The 16,646-nt window shown below is 43.5% G+C and overlaps 1 protein-coding gene across 1 annotated transcript in view; it reads right to left on the reverse strand.

The window, feature by feature from the left end:
• Positions 1–71: 71 nt before the first annotated feature.
• The window catches only part of LOC118419242 (glutamate receptor 2-like), a 19,877-nt gene continuing 3,302 nt past the window's right edge, over positions 72–16,646 (reverse strand). Inside the window, exons 2-17 of the mRNA XM_035825590.1 lie at positions 9,986–10,138; positions 9,265–9,323; positions 8,731–8,938; positions 8,008–8,145; positions 7,406–7,536; positions 6,940–7,107; positions 6,409–6,576; positions 5,665–5,769; positions 4,671–4,878; positions 4,414–4,556; positions 3,753–3,871; positions 2,765–2,875; positions 2,213–2,337; positions 1,815–1,948; positions 924–1,127; positions 72–236 (exon numbers count right to left, since the gene is read on the reverse strand). Of these exons, the coding sequence (XP_035681483.1) occupies positions 72–236; positions 924–1,127; positions 1,815–1,948; positions 2,213–2,337; positions 2,765–2,875; positions 3,753–3,871; positions 4,414–4,556; positions 4,671–4,878; positions 5,665–5,769; positions 6,409–6,576; positions 6,940–7,107; positions 7,406–7,536; positions 8,008–8,145; positions 8,731–8,938; positions 9,265–9,323; positions 9,986–10,138 (2,339 nt within the window). The remainder of the gene's footprint in view (positions 237–923; positions 1,128–1,814; positions 1,949–2,212; positions 2,338–2,764; positions 2,876–3,752; positions 3,872–4,413; positions 4,557–4,670; positions 4,879–5,664; positions 5,770–6,408; positions 6,577–6,939; positions 7,108–7,405; positions 7,537–8,007; positions 8,146–8,730; positions 8,939–9,264; positions 9,324–9,985; positions 10,139–16,646) is intronic.

Below are 16,646 nucleotides of genomic sequence, written 5' to 3' on the forward strand. Positions count from 1 at the left end.
GTCGCGTTTGTTAGCCTGGACACGAGGCCATTCGATGCCATATCAATCGCCTAGCGTAAGTCAACAAGTACTCACCACTTGGTTTCCAGTTTGTCGTATATACCCTGTTCCTTTGCAGCAACAATAGCCTTGTTGAACTCCGTGGTGTATTTGGAGTTCTTCGGCAGGAGCAGTCCGTACCCAGTCTGCCAGAACAGCCGTCCGATCGTCTGCAGGTCACAGGGCTCATGGCTCACCTGACGATTTGTATGATAACAATGTTAATATTGATATCATATTACAATATTTTTTTCTATTAGGTCTTGGACAGACAATGACAATGTGGCACTGCACTCAAGTTTGTATTAACAGTGCCACATACACAGTGCAGACAGAAGGTAAAGGTAGTTTTTCCTTTTACCAGTATAAAAGCGAAGGTTACATATATCCTATTTAGGTCGCAGTGAGAGCACTAGAGCACAGCACAGTCGCCGTCCTTGTGGGAAGGGGGCACTGTTATCAGGATCAACATCTCTCTCACATCAACAGAACTGTAACATTTTTGATCTTGTCATTACCTATATCCATTACACAGGCAGGTTCTCCTAATTGATTCAGCACCAACTTGTCTCGTTTAAATTTACTTTTCTGTTATCCATTTTGTTACTTATGTATGTAATGTGGTTTAGTATTCTTGTTTTATGCGTACGTTTCTTGAGTAGAAGGCTTAATACATGCGTGTATAAGCAATTTGTGCTTTCTGCCTCACACTCTCAAAATATATGTGAATAAAAAAAGGGGGGAGGGGCTACAGCTGCTAGGATAGAGTAAGTTGGGATATGAATAAAATCAACATGGCCTAAACACAGTAAGCCGTTACCTAGCTTGAATGATGAATGATGTATAGAAATCAGTATGATTTCATACAGATTGTCTAAACTCACTTCATAGTCCATGAGAGCGCTGTCCCCGAACAGCGCATATTTCCCCTGCCGCACCTTATCAAAAGCCTCTTGGTCGGTATCAACAAGAACAGCTTCTTTGTTAGCCAGCATGGCGATTCCCAGAGAGCGGTACGGTTCAGTCGTGGTGGTCAGGAAGGACGTCCACACCGCCGAGTTCCTATTAGCCCCAAAACTGATTTCCCTCTAGGTGATTAAAGGTAAAAAGGTAGCTTTTTCCATCGGCAAGGATAAGGGCACAACTCACCAATGTAGTCCCCTATTCATCTACATGGAAAACATGTAAGAAAAAAAAGCCATCCAAAGTCACCTACTTGAGGTTTAGTGATTAAAACAGAAGAACGTTCATGAAGGTTCATCCAACTAAACAATATTCAAGTACAATTCAATCTCTATATATACAACTGGATAAAAACTGAGATTTACTTCCGGACGTTTCGCGTGACATCCATCACTCTTCTTCAGCGTCACTAGAATGAACTGGCAGAACAATGGATATTGACATCACAGAAGCGGTGGATTGTTCATTCCTTGACAAAGACTGGTCCTGCCCAGTCGAAAATTTGGGTAAGTCCAATTTTCGTGTTGGAAATTCGAAATTACACTTAAACTTTTCCAGAACATTTCGTCTGACCCCAGGCACGTTAAAGAACCCGGCACACGGTGGTGCGGTGTGAGTGGTTCGAAACCTACAGTACCTTGGCCGCACCTGGGGCAATTACTGTCGTATAGAGGTCACCTGCGTGACGCCGAATGGCTCGCTCTAGACCCTTGCGATTTAGCCCTGCCTATTGTAAGCTCCTCGCAATTCAGCGCATGGCTGCAAAGAGTGAGTAGTCGGCCCACCCAATAACCAATAACAATAACAGACACCTGCGTGAGGAGGTCCCCTGCTGAACTGATGGAGTTATCCACGTTCCTGACGGTGAGGAAAGCGGCCAGGTTGGCGGTGTAGGTGGAGATGGCGACAAGGACGCCGATTCCCCAGAAGAAGGCAGAAACTCGACCTGGATAAAAATGATCGTCAACAGGAGAAAAAACACACACGTACACACACACACACACACACACACACGCATCCGCGCGCGCGCACACACACACACACACACACATACACATACACACACTCACACATACTCAACCACCCAACCACCCACACATGCACCCACACATACACACACACACACACACACACACATACACACACACACACATACACACATGCACCAGAGAGAAAGAAACGCTCTTGTCGCAGGTAACCATACACGTACCTGCTAAAGAGCTAGGGAGGAACTCCGGCCCCAGCTGCACAAGAGTCGTGAAGGACTGCCACACAGCTTCCCAGAAACCCGTGGTTTTGTCTTCGTCTTCAGGGGCACCACTTTCCTGGACTCTACTACAAACATGGACATGAACACGTGGCAAGGTGAGCAGAGGATCATAAGTTTCAGAACGTCTATGGCGCCCCCCCCCCGTATCTGTACAGAAGCGATGGATTGCTCATTCCTTGACAAAGACTGGAGTTGGACGGTCGAAAATTTGAGTACGTCCGTCTTTGAATCCCTCAGCCACGTATGAATACAGTTAACACAATTTTTTCTCCAACAGTGACAGTTTTTAAAGGCAGGGTACATATCTCCAATTTTTTGTGTTGGAAATTACATTTCACCTCTCATCCAGAATGACTTCTACCAACACAGATGAACTTTGAAGTACGGTGGCCCTGTAATACACTGCTACAAGACTTCACCAGGCCAGTTCCAACCCTGGTCTGGTGAAGCCTTGTAGCAGTGTACTACCGGGCCACCGCATTGAAGTCTTACATGTTCCTTGTTGCTAGGTTGGCCACGCCCTGAAACAGCCCCACCGCCAGGGCCGTCACCAGGATGGTGGCCCACAGGTCCGCGTGGAACGGGCTGATGAAGCCCCAGGTACTGGAAGCGACGGAGAACGTAATATTGTTAGATACTGCAAAGGTAGAAATTTGCACACGAATACGAGAGAGACAGAGAGAGAGAGAGAGAGAGAAAGTGAGAGAGAGAGACAGACAGACAGACAGACACACACACAGAGATAGAGAGAGAGGGAGAGAGGGAGAGACAGAGAGAGAGAGAGAGCTAATGAAGACCCAGCGATGGAAGGGATGCAAAGGGGACGTAATGATGATGGACAAGGTAACCGCGTACAAAGGTAACATTGTGCACACGAGTACGAGATAGATACCTTCACATGGTCTAGCATAACAGACTACTGATCTGTTTATTCTTACTCCATTTACTCCATTTTCAAAGAGATGGATAGATTAGATAGATAGATTGATAGATAAATAGATGGGGATCAGCCCCTCCAGATCTGTCCTGTCACTTGCTACATGATATAATCGAACACCACAGGGTGTCTTATACTTGAAATACCAGTAACCACGGTGAAAGGTCATTGACCTTATTAGTCTGGATGAGAAGAAGAGGTGAGTGAAGCTCCAGGTATAAGAAGTGCTAGAAGTGAAGAAACATCTCGATCATTATCAACCATAGCCTAGTAACCATACCATCGAGGCGCTCGTTATGCTCTATGGCGCTGTAGGGGTAGCCGGCCCGTACAGTTAATTAGCGCAGGCCGGCGGAGTTTTTACGGGGTTGGGTTAGATTCTCAAAAGGCCAGCTACAAGCTTTAGAAGCAAAGTCTCAAAAGGCAGCAAATCAGACAAGCTGACAGAGGCAGGTCGGTGCCTTCGCACCCTGGGCCGGGTAAAGCACCCCAAAGCCGACCAGCGGAGAATGGTACCAAGGCTATATCAACCACGTCGCGTACCTTGGCTGTGCTTTCTTCATGACAAGTGCGATGCCGTTGTCGTGGATTGGAAGAGTGAAGTCCGCAACGGCCTGCCTTTCCGAAGTGATGGAGAGTGCACTCACAGCGATGTCGGCTTCCTGTGGAAAGTAAAGTGTTTGTCAGTGATAATGCACTCACAGCGATGTCGGCTTTCTGTGAAAAGTAAAGTGGTTATCACGGATAAAACACTCACAGCGATGTCGGCCTTCTGTGGCAAGTAAAGTGGTTATCTTGGCGAGACTACCGAAAATCAAATAAACCATTACTCTAGAGAACGCGGTGGGATCAAGTTATCCATGAAGCATCGTGAGAAAATGAACAGAATAGTTGAATAGTGCGAAAACTCCGGCAAGTGAAAATCTTGAGTTGAAGAACATTTTATTTCTTTTTATTATTTTGACCATTGCATCTTATTGCTTTTCTACATATGTCTGTTACCAGTGATCCATACCTAGCCCGTCGAGGCATGAATGCACAATAAAGGTCCTTTATGCAACTTACCAGCTCAGACAAACTTGCTAATTCATGATAGATGGATCGATCGGTTCTGCCTTCTATGGGTAAGACAAGTGATTTGCAATGAGCAAGGCAGTCCAACAAGTTCCTAGATAGAACATCAAGATAAAGAGACTGGCCGTACCCCGGACAATACATCGCCAACCAGTCCTGTCCATTTTCCTATTTCCGAGTTGTAGACACCGTAATGTCCGTCCGCAACGTGGTAGTACTCGTACCTGAACCCAAGCTGACTGGATAGCCATGAGAACAGGTCAACACAAAATCCTGAAAAAGTCACAAAAAAGCAGAATCAAAAACAATGCTTGACACCCTGTTTTTAAAACTAACGGATATAGATTGCCCCACGGATAAAGGTGAACTAGCGTTAGGCAGACCTACCCTGGAATCTTTCGTTTCCCGTGGCGTTCTTCCCGTCTTTGTCCACGCCTGCTATCATGACGAAGCCGGGCGCGGCTTTAGTGACCACGCGCAGGGTCCTGTTGCTCAGGTCGGACACGTACGGGTAGACTGTGGTCGCCCCGCCCATCAGCGTGACGTCCTCGTCTGCGGACATGTGCAGTCCTGACGACAAATTCCACATGCCTACCTGGAGCAATATTGGCCATTAAGTTGAACAAAGTTCATTTCATTTTTTCTATTTTGCTTTTGGACAGACGAGAACCATCTGGCACTGCACTCAAGTTTTGTAACTTATATTAACAGTGCCACATACACGGTACAGACAGAAGGAAAAGGTAGTCTTTTACCTCCCCAAATGAAGTCAGGTACCATTTTTACACCTGGGTGAAGTGAGGAAGGTCATGTAATGTGCCTTTCCCAAGGGCACAACATCGAGGTCACGGCGGAGATCGAACTCAGGACATATAAATTTCATTTGCTTTATTTTACCAGTTCCCTTGGTCTGTTTAACACGTGTCCCTGGATACAATGACAATGATCTTTATTGCATATACATGCACAACGTGGGCATTTTGCTTTGAACCATATTTTTTCTCGGATGGACGGGACATGAATGAAATTCATTCCGCATCACCCTCGGCCCCAGCCTCGGTCGTGCTGTTGATATGGAATACGTCGTGTTGTGTCCCCTGTCACATTTGACGAAAATCGATCGGACGACGATTCTGCGGCAATCGCCCGAGCCTCACTTACAATAATAACTTTATTGCACAACAATTGTTACAACAAAGTATGGCTTACATGTGACGTATGGCTTATATGTGACGGGGACGGTTTTCAGGTGAAAAATACGCGCAACCCTCTGTCGATCTGAAATATGGCCGATCCTCCATCGATACGCCCGACGATCGTGGATAATGTGACAAGGGTATAACTAGCTATTAAGTTATCATTATTACTTGTCATTATGTACCTTCTGCCAGCCGCCACTTTTCAGATTCAAGATGTTGTACTCAGCGTTCACTCGAGCCGCCGCCGAGTCGAAGTCGATGTACCCTGTCACTCCATCCGTTTGTACCTACATGTACAAGTGTAAAGTAGAATCAAAATTGCGATCGACATCAAAATTAGAGTTAGCATGAGAATAAAGATGAAACCCCGTAAGGGGCGGTATAACCCGTCGTGTGCGAACATATGCGAACATGTACAGGGTTAGCCCTTGACAATAGCCTACGGCTAGTTGGGCCGCCCTGGCTGTTTGTAAACAGCTGAACAAATAAATAAAAAAAATGAAGAAATGGAGATGAGGTTGGAAATGGAAATCTAAATTTGAATTAAATTTACAATTTAAGAATTGAAATTGAAATGAAATTAAGATTAAAATTAGAATTAAAATTAATTGATAAGAAGCACATTCTGAATTTGCAAGCCTACGTGAAGTAAAAGAAGTAAAAAAAAGTATGCAAGCTTGAATATAACTGAAAGGCCTTTTGACTTAACATATCTGCCCCTAACCCCAGCCTAGCGTAGACACGGCTACAATAGACTTGGTGTACAGACAAATGCTACGAAGGGAAATTGGCAAACTGGGGGTTAGCCTGAAGGTAGCTTACACTCCAACCGAAAGAGAAGGCCTGCTGTCCAATGTCTAGCTCAGCTGAAAAAAAAGAGATCGAAAGGCAGCGTATGTGTAGAAGCGACATTGTAGAAACGTTACCTGTTTCAGATAGTGCAGCATCGTTGGCCCGTCCGCCCATGGCTGCGATTGACGCCCATCGTAGTCACAGTCCAGACTCTGGGGGGTCACCGTGACGCCGTCTTCTTGGAGGTTCCTCATGGCTTGTGCGAGAGCCAGGACTGCATCCGCCCACCTCGCGGTGTAAGGCTACAAGAAAAAAATGTCTCAACAAAAACACCCCTGCAGTTTCAGAGCAAGATGCTGTGGCCCAGACCTACACAGCTTCTCCCTCCTATAAAAAAATCTATATCCTATAATACATCTGCCACCAAAAAATCAAGACAATTGCATGTCCAGGACAAAAGGTACAGAATCCGTAGGTTCTGCTGCAGTACCAACATCACACACCAGGGGGCGTACTAGACTTTGAGCTTTGTCTTGCCAACACCTAAGGACATAATAAATATCTTTACAATCCATTTGGAGATTCTACAGTTATGTTGACCGCAAAGAGTCTCTTTATTCAATTTCTGTATCTAATATAACATATTGATATATGGTCACACATACCCCAATGTCTGGCTCCCCTGCTCCGGGGTACACAGCCGGGTCGGCCGACCTCCACTTGGCCAGGAACGCCCCGCTGTGGCGCCCGCGGGCGGCGGGAGGTGCCGGCCCCACCAGGCCCTGGAGGTACCCGGGCACGCGGGCTGCTCCACTGGTCGGCTTAAAGGCATCCTGTAAGTGGCCTTGAAGTAAGAACTAAGCTGGTGCCCAGTGTTAATGTTAAGTTCCAAAAAATAGAAATTAAAAAAGAACTAAGCTACATTTATACAAAAGAAATCGAACAACTGGATAAAGACTGGCAACCTTATCCAATTGTATTATTCCTTTTCTGTAAAGTATCGTACAGCTTTGTAACGTTAGTTCACCTTTCCATTGTTTCAGAAACAAGAAAATGGTATTTGGGGATATCAAGTCAACGGACGGTGGTGTCAAATTACAATATTTTGAAAACATATATGCTGAAAATCACGTGTGCATGTCCAGTGATCCCGTCGCTGACCACCCAGGCCCAGCCGTGTCCGGCCATGCCCATGGCGCTGGCCTCCCGCAGGATCTCCGCTGCGTACCGGGCCAGGCAGTGCAGGACGACGATACGGGCACCTGCAGGGTTGTTTGTTTGTTGGTTTGTTTGTTTATTTGTTTGTTCACAAATATATGCAGACATTCCATATCTGTCGACCTAGGCCAATATATATAATGCTATTCAAAAGAGAAGTCGTGCTATAACAATGTGAAATACACTATGCCACCATATTTCGTATTGAGTAATAATGTTATATTAGTATACTAATGTAGATAGTTTGTAGTTGTTAGTTATACGCTGTCTGCCATACATTGTACCTGATACAATCGTTGTGCAAACTTGACTTGACATGACTACAAATCGTTTCATCATGTTGGTGAATGGTTATAACAATTAATCTTATTTCGTTTCAGGGCCTTTATCATTGACATATTACAGCGAATCCCTGTAACCACACATGCTTCCTGATCTCTGTGAAAGGGCTAAGTTATAGCGTCAGTTTTTCATTTTACTGGATGAAATCACAAACTGACAACAGAAACATTCACCTGTTTGTTTTATTACCCGCAGCTGTGAGCGCATCTCGATGTCCTCGGGATTCTCCGTCGGATCGAATGACTGCATGGTGTGGATAACCCACTTCTTCTGCCCCGCGATCAGCTGGAACACGGCTAAACCATGCGTGCCTGCAGTTACATACAGCCGTCAGTCACGTACTGTATTCTGAGATTTGTATCATTCCAATAAACGTCTAACACAAAGCTGGGCGGGCATACCAAATATACAGATACAGATACATAAATGCGAAGTTGGTGTGTTACGCCGAAAAGAGGTTATGTCAGCTATACAGGTACAGCTACAGAAGCTGGTGTGTTACGCCGAAGTGAGGTTATACTGGCTATACAGATGCAAGTACCGAAGCTGGTGTGTTACACCAAAGTGTACAGATACAGAAGCTGGTGTGTTACGCCGAATGTTAGTTATACCGGCTATACAGATGCAAGTACAGAAGCTGCTGTGTCACACCAAAGGGCAGTTACATTGGCTGTACAGATACAGATACAAAAGCTAGTGTGTTACACCAAAAGGTAGTTACACCGGCTGTAATACAGATACAGAAGCTGGTGTGTTACACCAAAGGGCAGTTACATCGGCTGTACAAATACAGATACAGAAGCTGGTGTGTTACATCAAAGAGCAGTTACACCGGCTGTACAGATACAAATACAGAAGCTGGTGCGTTACATCCAATAATCCAAGGCATATCATACCGAAGGCATCGTTTGAGACCAAGATACTCATCTGGTCCCAACTGAAGTGCTCCAGCAGGTCTATGAGAGCCTTGCTGAGCACGCTGTCTGGCCAGGAGATGCGGATCAGCTGAGGGAACTGCTGGGAGTTCCCCAGGGTGGGGTCAGTGGCCTCGGGAGCGATTTGGGGTAGGGACAGCCCGGAACTCACCAGGCTGCTGGCGATCACCTGAAAGGTTTGTTTATTCATTCGCACAGAAAAAAACATAACGTAAAAAAATACAACTAGCATGAAAGTTCATCTGTGTTGGTAGAACACTTTACTAACACTTTACTTACACAATCTCCGTCAACCTTGTTCACAGAATGACCCTTTCTATCTCCAGCAGTGACTTCAGGAACACACCACTTTTGCAGGAGGGGGTCATAAGTATCAGAAAGTCTATGTCACCCCCCGTCTCTGTTGACGGGGGGCGACATACAATTAGAGTACGGCGACCTCATGCCTTCATTAAATATGTGGAGCTTTGGTACATGTCGAAAAAAAAGTCTGACCTGTGAGGTTGACGCCGGCCCTATAACTGCCACAATGCCCTGCGAAGCCTGGTAGCATTCTGCAGTAAACATATTATTAATATTTCTATCTATCATAAACATTAACACTATGTTGTCAATATTATCTACAATGCATCAGTAGGCACTTAATCTTCACTTTTCAAACAACTTAATGTACTTGGCAACATCGATATGCACATTCAATCCCGATTTCATTCTAAAATTATGTTTCATGGTATTAAGTTATTTAAGGTTACATCATTTATATTTGGTACTATGATTCATTGGGAAGTTGCTTTGTTTTGTGTCGCATTATTGTTACCCTTTCCATCTTTGATTTATCTGATGTTAGATCTACTGGCTATTGTCCGGGTGTTTCAATCTGGGCACATGATAAAATAAAATAAGTTACTATAGGTATGTAGCACGTCATGAGGAGATGGCCGCCAAAGTTCTCCTCTGGGAACCTAACGTAAGGAGAAAAAGGGGACGACCGAACCTGACATACACTTGAGAAAATATTGGAGGAGGAGGTCGGTCTGAATGACCAAAACCTGCTAGCTGCCATGCTAGTCATGGTCGGACATCATTAATGGCACCTCTTACGAGGATGAACTGAACTGAGCTATACGCACTGTTAGAATAAGTTGCTTAAGTTGAGTGCAGTGTCACATTGTGCTCATCTCAAAAATTTGATACAATGAAAAAACTAAAAACTCGCCTTGTTGGATCATCTTCAGAAACGCCAGTGACGTTGTCGTGTTTTCGATGCACTCGAGAGTGACGTTGGGAACGAGCCGATTCTCGTTCACGTACTCAACGGCGAGTCTCAGGGCAGAGGAGGCGGCGGGGAAGTCGGACACCGACAGCGCACCTGTACGGTTGGGGAAGAAAATGAAACCATGCAGATGTCTAGGCGGATCTAGAAACATGGATAGGCTTGAAGAAGCGCGGGGACACCCGTGGTACTTAGATATGATATGATATGATGGTTTATTGCGCAACAATTGCATTAGTGACAATGTATGGCAATATACAGACAACGAGGGTTACATTCTAATACTACACATATACGTTATATTACAACACTTTCAGTTACTACAATGCTTGTGGACTATATCGAGTGGAATTTACGGTAGGTAACAAAAGAAACTATCACATATATGAGAATTTCTATTCTACTTTGTGACATGATATTAGTAAAAAATCACTTAGATATTGCAGTTATAGACAAACCATGCGTTTTTTGAGATCGCTAATCTCCAAGCAGATCCTACGGTAACATAAGATAGTATCAAAAGCTGCCAGAGGAGTGAAGCCGGCCTAGGAGTGTGTTTGACTGCATGACAAGTGTTCACCTCTTGGCTGATTACACTCCTTGGGTAGTTGTACTATCTTATGCCATTGTAGGATCTGCTAGGAGATTACAAAATGGCGGCAGAACCGCCAGCATTTCTGCCATTACAGATCAAATGATGTTTTTTTTCTGTACAAGATCCGCAGATATCGGGAGAAACTGTGTCTAGATCGTATCGTGCCGTACACCCTGCCCCACTATCCATACTAATTGCGATAGCGGCCCACGCTAATTGGCGACCCCCACTATCATCAGGTGCAATGGCCGAGTACTATAGATGTAGAACCCAGTGACTGATGAATGGCCGAGTGGGTAGAGAGACAGAGTGTTCGCCTTGCAGTCAGTAGGTCGTGAGTTCGATCCACGGCCGAGTCATACCAAAGACTCTAAAAATGTTCTGCGTTTGGTTTCCCAGGGTATAAATACCAGTTAAAAAAGATAAAGGTGAACGTGCGGATAAAGGTGAATTTGCGTGTAATACGACTGGTAAGGACTATCGAAAATGTCATATTCCCAGGCAGTTACCGACCGCCCCAAGCAAAAACATGCCAAGCCTAGGCCCCCGCTGACAAGGGCATGAAATTTCCAATCTGACATCTGAGTGGTCAAATTCAACAACATCTTTCTGCATTTGATTTTTTATTCATATATTTATCTTTTATTAATTTCCAGACAAGTGGGTAGCTACTTCAACTTATTGGGAGTTGATTTCAAAGGAGGCCCACTTACATGATGAATAACAAAACAAAACGTGTTACATTCAGTAAGGGTAGGAGACAACCAGAGGACAACAAACAATACATACAAGTAAACCGAAGCGTTATTTACAAAAACAGTGGTCAAAAGTCTACCAATAACGTCAACGGTGGATTTAAGGCTTTGAAATGTGTTGTAATGTGTACAGAACCTTGCTTTCCCGCCAATTAGTGCCAGAGGGACGCGAATGAGTAATCTCCAGCCAGATTTACCAGTGGCATAAGATAGTATCAAAGCTGGCTAAGGAGTACAGCTGGCCAAAGGGAGTCATCAGCCACTCCGGTAGCTAAACACACTCCTAGGCCGGATTCACTCTTTTGACTTTTGATACTTTCTTATGCTATCGTAGGATCTGCCTGGAGACTAGCGAATGACATTTTAGTATTTATTAGTATTTTTGTACTTTGCCATCTAGTAGTATTTTTTGTACTTCCCCGTGGGGTACAATCTCAAACCTTTCTAGACAAGTGTAAGCCGGGACGCCTTTCTTCAGAATCCAGTACTGTAACCCAAAACGCACAATAGGCTCCACGAGCATTGTTTTGTAGCGAACTTCAAGTAAATTAAAAAAAATAGTATGGGTTCTTCACTGTGTGACTGGATCAAGGAAATCTGTCCATAAATGCAGCTTGTACTCTTCAGTTCAAACCTGGTGTGTCATGAGACGGTTTGCCGGGTATGCAATAGACAAACAAACAAACAAACAACTCACCAAAGCGGACGGTAGTGTTCGCCGAAGCCAAAGCTGCCGCCGTCACCAATAGAACCGCCGCCTGTCGAAGTCCTGTCAACATACTGCTCTTTTGCTGTGTTTAACCTTTATCTGACCTGTTACTCGTCTCGAAACAGTCGGTGTTCTCCTTGTGTCGAACGCACTGGGCTTAATGTGACACTAGTGCACTACTGTGACTGTACTTCGCCCAACTATGACCAACTATGACGTGCTTTGGTGAACTGCGATCTTTTTGTATACTCCGTCGTCGTTCACACAGCTCGGAAAATGACGTGTTTGGAATGTCCCTTTCTGTCTCGTGGAGCCAAATTCTGATCTATTGCATGTTTCGTCAAGAAATGCGTTTTTCCAAATCTAGACAAAAGCATGGCACTAATCAATTACGGCGCAAATCAAATTAACTGGTTACAAAGTAGTTCTTGGATGTTCCCATTACGCCTAATGGCTTCACAAATCAATATTCGAGGCGTACACGACTTTGTTGTGACCTGTACTTACTTAGGCCATCTTTTCAGGTCCTTCATTTGATGAGATATGGGCGGCAATAGAAACGTACATTCCAAGTACGTGTTGATAAACCGACTATTATAGAGAAACCTATAAAATCCTACCATTACCAAGAGCATGCGATCGTTATTGTTACCATACATTGTACCGTGCACAGCTGTCGAGCAACATAAGTCCATTCATTCATTCTTTAAAAAAAAAAAGACGAAAACGGGAAAAATCAACGAATCTTCTACTTATCACTGGTGGATTCATACTTTTTTTATTTACACAGCTTATAAAGAAGTCTCCAATTTCCATAAACACTGTTCTGGTTGAGAAAATAATTACAATTTATATCCATCGACATTTGTAGGGCCGAAGAATGAGAATGGAACGCTAAAAGTAAACTTTAATACTCATAAAACCTTGCATTTGAATTTTGTTGTTTATTCTATCCATCTGGTATCTAACCATCACGACTACTACACGAGATATGCAATACGGAAAACCATTAGAACTGAGAAACCAAAGACAACTATTCTTAAGAAATCTTTTACGGTCTTTTACATATAGAAAAAAACATCTAAGTTGTTGAAACAGCAGCTGATGAAACACATCGTTCGATCTGATCACGTCAGGATCCAGCTTTGGGATATAGAGAAGGAACAACAGGGAACAGTTCAGGATATAGGAGACTTCTTTTTGCACAACCAGCATACTCTCCAAGCAGAGGTTAGGCTCCGGCTGTTTTTTTTTAGTCGTTTTTATCGGGCTTTCTATTTTTTTTATATCTTGCTGTGTCAAAATGACAAAAAAATGACAAAAGAGAAAGCCCGATGAAAACGACTAAAAACGCTTAAAAAAGTCGGAGCCTAACCTCTGCTTGGAGAGAACAGCCAGCAGTTGCATACATTGTTTACGTTTCGATGAGCTTCTAACTGGGGTGTCCAGTGCCCAGTGTCCATGTCTTCTGTGTAATTTTGTTACTCCTGGAAGAATAGCTGTCACAGTTAAATGTGACAGCTAAAGGAGGCAATAAAACGATAAACAATTTCATTCCATACTAATACCACATTTGTACTATGATTAATATTTGTTAAGTTAAAAGAAGTAAGGCATCGTATAGAAGCTTTTGTCATTCCTCCTGAACTTTCTTAAAAATAGTTTTCTTTACTTCACTGTTGTTGTTTTTGGATATGCGGATACATCAAAACAGAGAAAACGAGACAGTGCATGTTTACTAGAGGTGGGTACCGGTACAGAAAATCCAGGTCCGGTTCAGGTCCAGAGGATCAGGTCCAGGTCCGGACCTGAACCTGGACCTGACTAAGTATGACTCATACCAATGGTCCCTTCCACTAAAAAGAAATCTGTTTGGTGGAGTATTAGACTCGCACTGGCGTTTTAAAATCCTACAACGCTAACTGTACCTGTACGATTGGCTGTAAAACTTGTTAGAAATTACTATAAACTCTACTCTGCTTCACTCTTGTTATTTTCTTCCACATGCAAGCGCCAAAACGTGTGGATGCCTGATAAAATAATCTGTTAATTTTCTAATCGATCCAACATCCGGTCCACCTAATTTTTTCAGGTCCGGTTTTTCTGGACCGGTCCAATAAGGAAAACCGGTTTTGTACCGGTACGCTGTACCGATACCCACCCCTAATGTTTACGAATTTGCATCACTGTGGACTCTTCGTCTCCATCTGATTGTTTAAACGAGATTGTTCAAAGCAGGGTCACAAGCCCACTTCAAGGCAATGAACTAAGAATTTGGAAACTGTGCACAGAGATAGCGGTGGTCATTTGGTTTAAAGGCTGATATGTTGTAGACAGGAGCGTTTCATAAGTTTGCTGTCGGGGAAAGAAACTGTTGCTGTAGAAGGACTTGGAAACCGTCAATTGAACAGTAAAGCGATGTGAGTTTGAAGAGAACCTAGTGTTCCGCTGAAAGACTCGCACCGGAGGGACAAGTAGTATGAGATCATTGGAGCAATAGCCATGGAAGTACCGGTAAAAAGGGACAGGGATGCAACGTTTCGCTTTGGGAGAGAGGGTCAAGCTTAGACGATAACTGATTGCCAATGGCCATACAAATTCTTCATTGAATGCGGTCTAGAAGTTGCAGACAGTCATTCGATTACAAATGTGACCCATTACAATATGTCCGAGCTTCACCCTCAGTCTGATGTTCGATCGCTTTAGATTCCTTTTAAATGAATCTAATAAAAAAATAAAATCTGTTTATCCATCAAAAATCTCACAGCTTTCTGAGACCTTCCCTAACCTTGGCAGCCAAGTGCCGGACTAACATTTCCTTGCAAATTACGTTACAATCGACTCGGCGCGTTTCTATGATTGTAAAGAATCATGTTGCAATGATCCTAGGAAGTTATTTTGCAAGAATACTAGATATGTCCGTTGCTATGATCCTAAAGAGCTCTATTGTCATGTTCTTTAAGAGTTCTGTTGCCATAATCCTAAAGAGCTCTGTTGCAATGTACTTTAAGAGTTCTGTTGCTATGATACGAAACAATTCAATTGCTATGATCGTAAAACTTTCTGTTGCTATGATCCGAGTAAAACGTTGCCAGTGACAACCAGACCAGGCACTGTAAATGTGAAAACGGACTCCTGAAAACTTTGTTCCGAGCAGGAACATCTAACGGTCCATGTATAAATCTCAACTACAAAAGTATGAACATCAGCAAACATACGGTACTGTACTGTATTTATTTATTTATTTTTATTTATTTATTTGGATTCTCCACACTGGAGGGTATGGCGGAACAGGTGTCAAAAGACACCTTTTCGAAGCCGCCATACCTTAAACATAACAATGATACATCAAATCATTATATACATAAATACAAGAGCAGATATCATAATCAATGTAACATTCAAGTCAAGATAAATCAAGTTAACAACACACATACAATATGGAGTCTAGATCTATGAAATAGATATACAAATGTACATGTAGTAATAATATAAGGTAAAATTATCGTGGCCTTGTGGCAATGCAAGAGGCGCAACAGCATGCTAGTGACCATGTGCAAGCCTGCTCTAGCTTGAAGTTTTGTCGGAAACGGTTTTGCATAAATGTAGATAGTTTTCGTTTAAAGGCAGACACATCGGACGGGCTTGTGGCTGATGCTCCCAGCCCTCTGATTTCAACGGGAAGTTTGTTCCAAATTGTGATAAGTCGTGGAGTAAATGAGGAGGCAAATGAAGAAGATCTTACTCTCTGAGGGACTAACATGTGTGCCCTTGAACTACGTGGCGTTCTTGTAGGGAATGCAGCTAACCTCGCTAGATCTGAATCATATACCTTTGCAAGGGACTTAGCAAATACCACAACATCAGACATCTCTCTTTGGTAAGACAGTGGTAACAAGCCTAGTCTAGATAGTCTAGACTTGTAGTCCAGGTGTTCAGCGGAGGGCCCGAGGATGTATTTCGTTGCCCTTCGCTGTACACCCTCGATCAGGGCTGTGAGATTACGTGATGTGGGGCTCCATACTGATGAACAGTATTCCAAAACACTTCTAACAAGAGACAAATACAATGTCTTACGTATATCAGTGTTGGACTTGTAACCTATGGAACGCTTGATAAACCCAAGCATTTGATTAGCTTTGGCCACTGTTCTTATGACATGGCTATTCCATGTGAGGTTGGATTTTACTGTGATGCCAAGGTCGGACATGCAGTCCACTACAGTCAGGTTTGAACTTGACATGTGATAATCATATCTGATGGGGTACTTGGATCGTGTAAACCTTAACACTATGCATTTGGATAGGTTGAAAGTCAACTTCCACATTATGCTCCAGTCATGTAGTGAACAGATATCCTGTTGTAGTTTTGAACAGTCATTTGTGCTACGGATCTCTCTGAAACATTTGCTATCATCTGCAAAAAGTGCTGACATAGAGTTTCTAGCCGAGTCAGGTAGATCATTTATGTAAAGTACGAACAACAGTGGGCCTAGGATGGAGCCCTGTATTGTACGTGGAGTACTGTACGTGTATGTGGAGTATT

This window comes from Branchiostoma floridae, chromosome 7, assembly GCF_000003815.2.
Source record: "Branchiostoma floridae strain S238N-H82 chromosome 7, Bfl_VNyyK, whole genome shotgun sequence".
Classification (NCBI taxonomy): Eukaryota; Metazoa; Chordata; class Leptocardii; order Amphioxiformes; family Branchiostomatidae; genus Branchiostoma; species Branchiostoma floridae.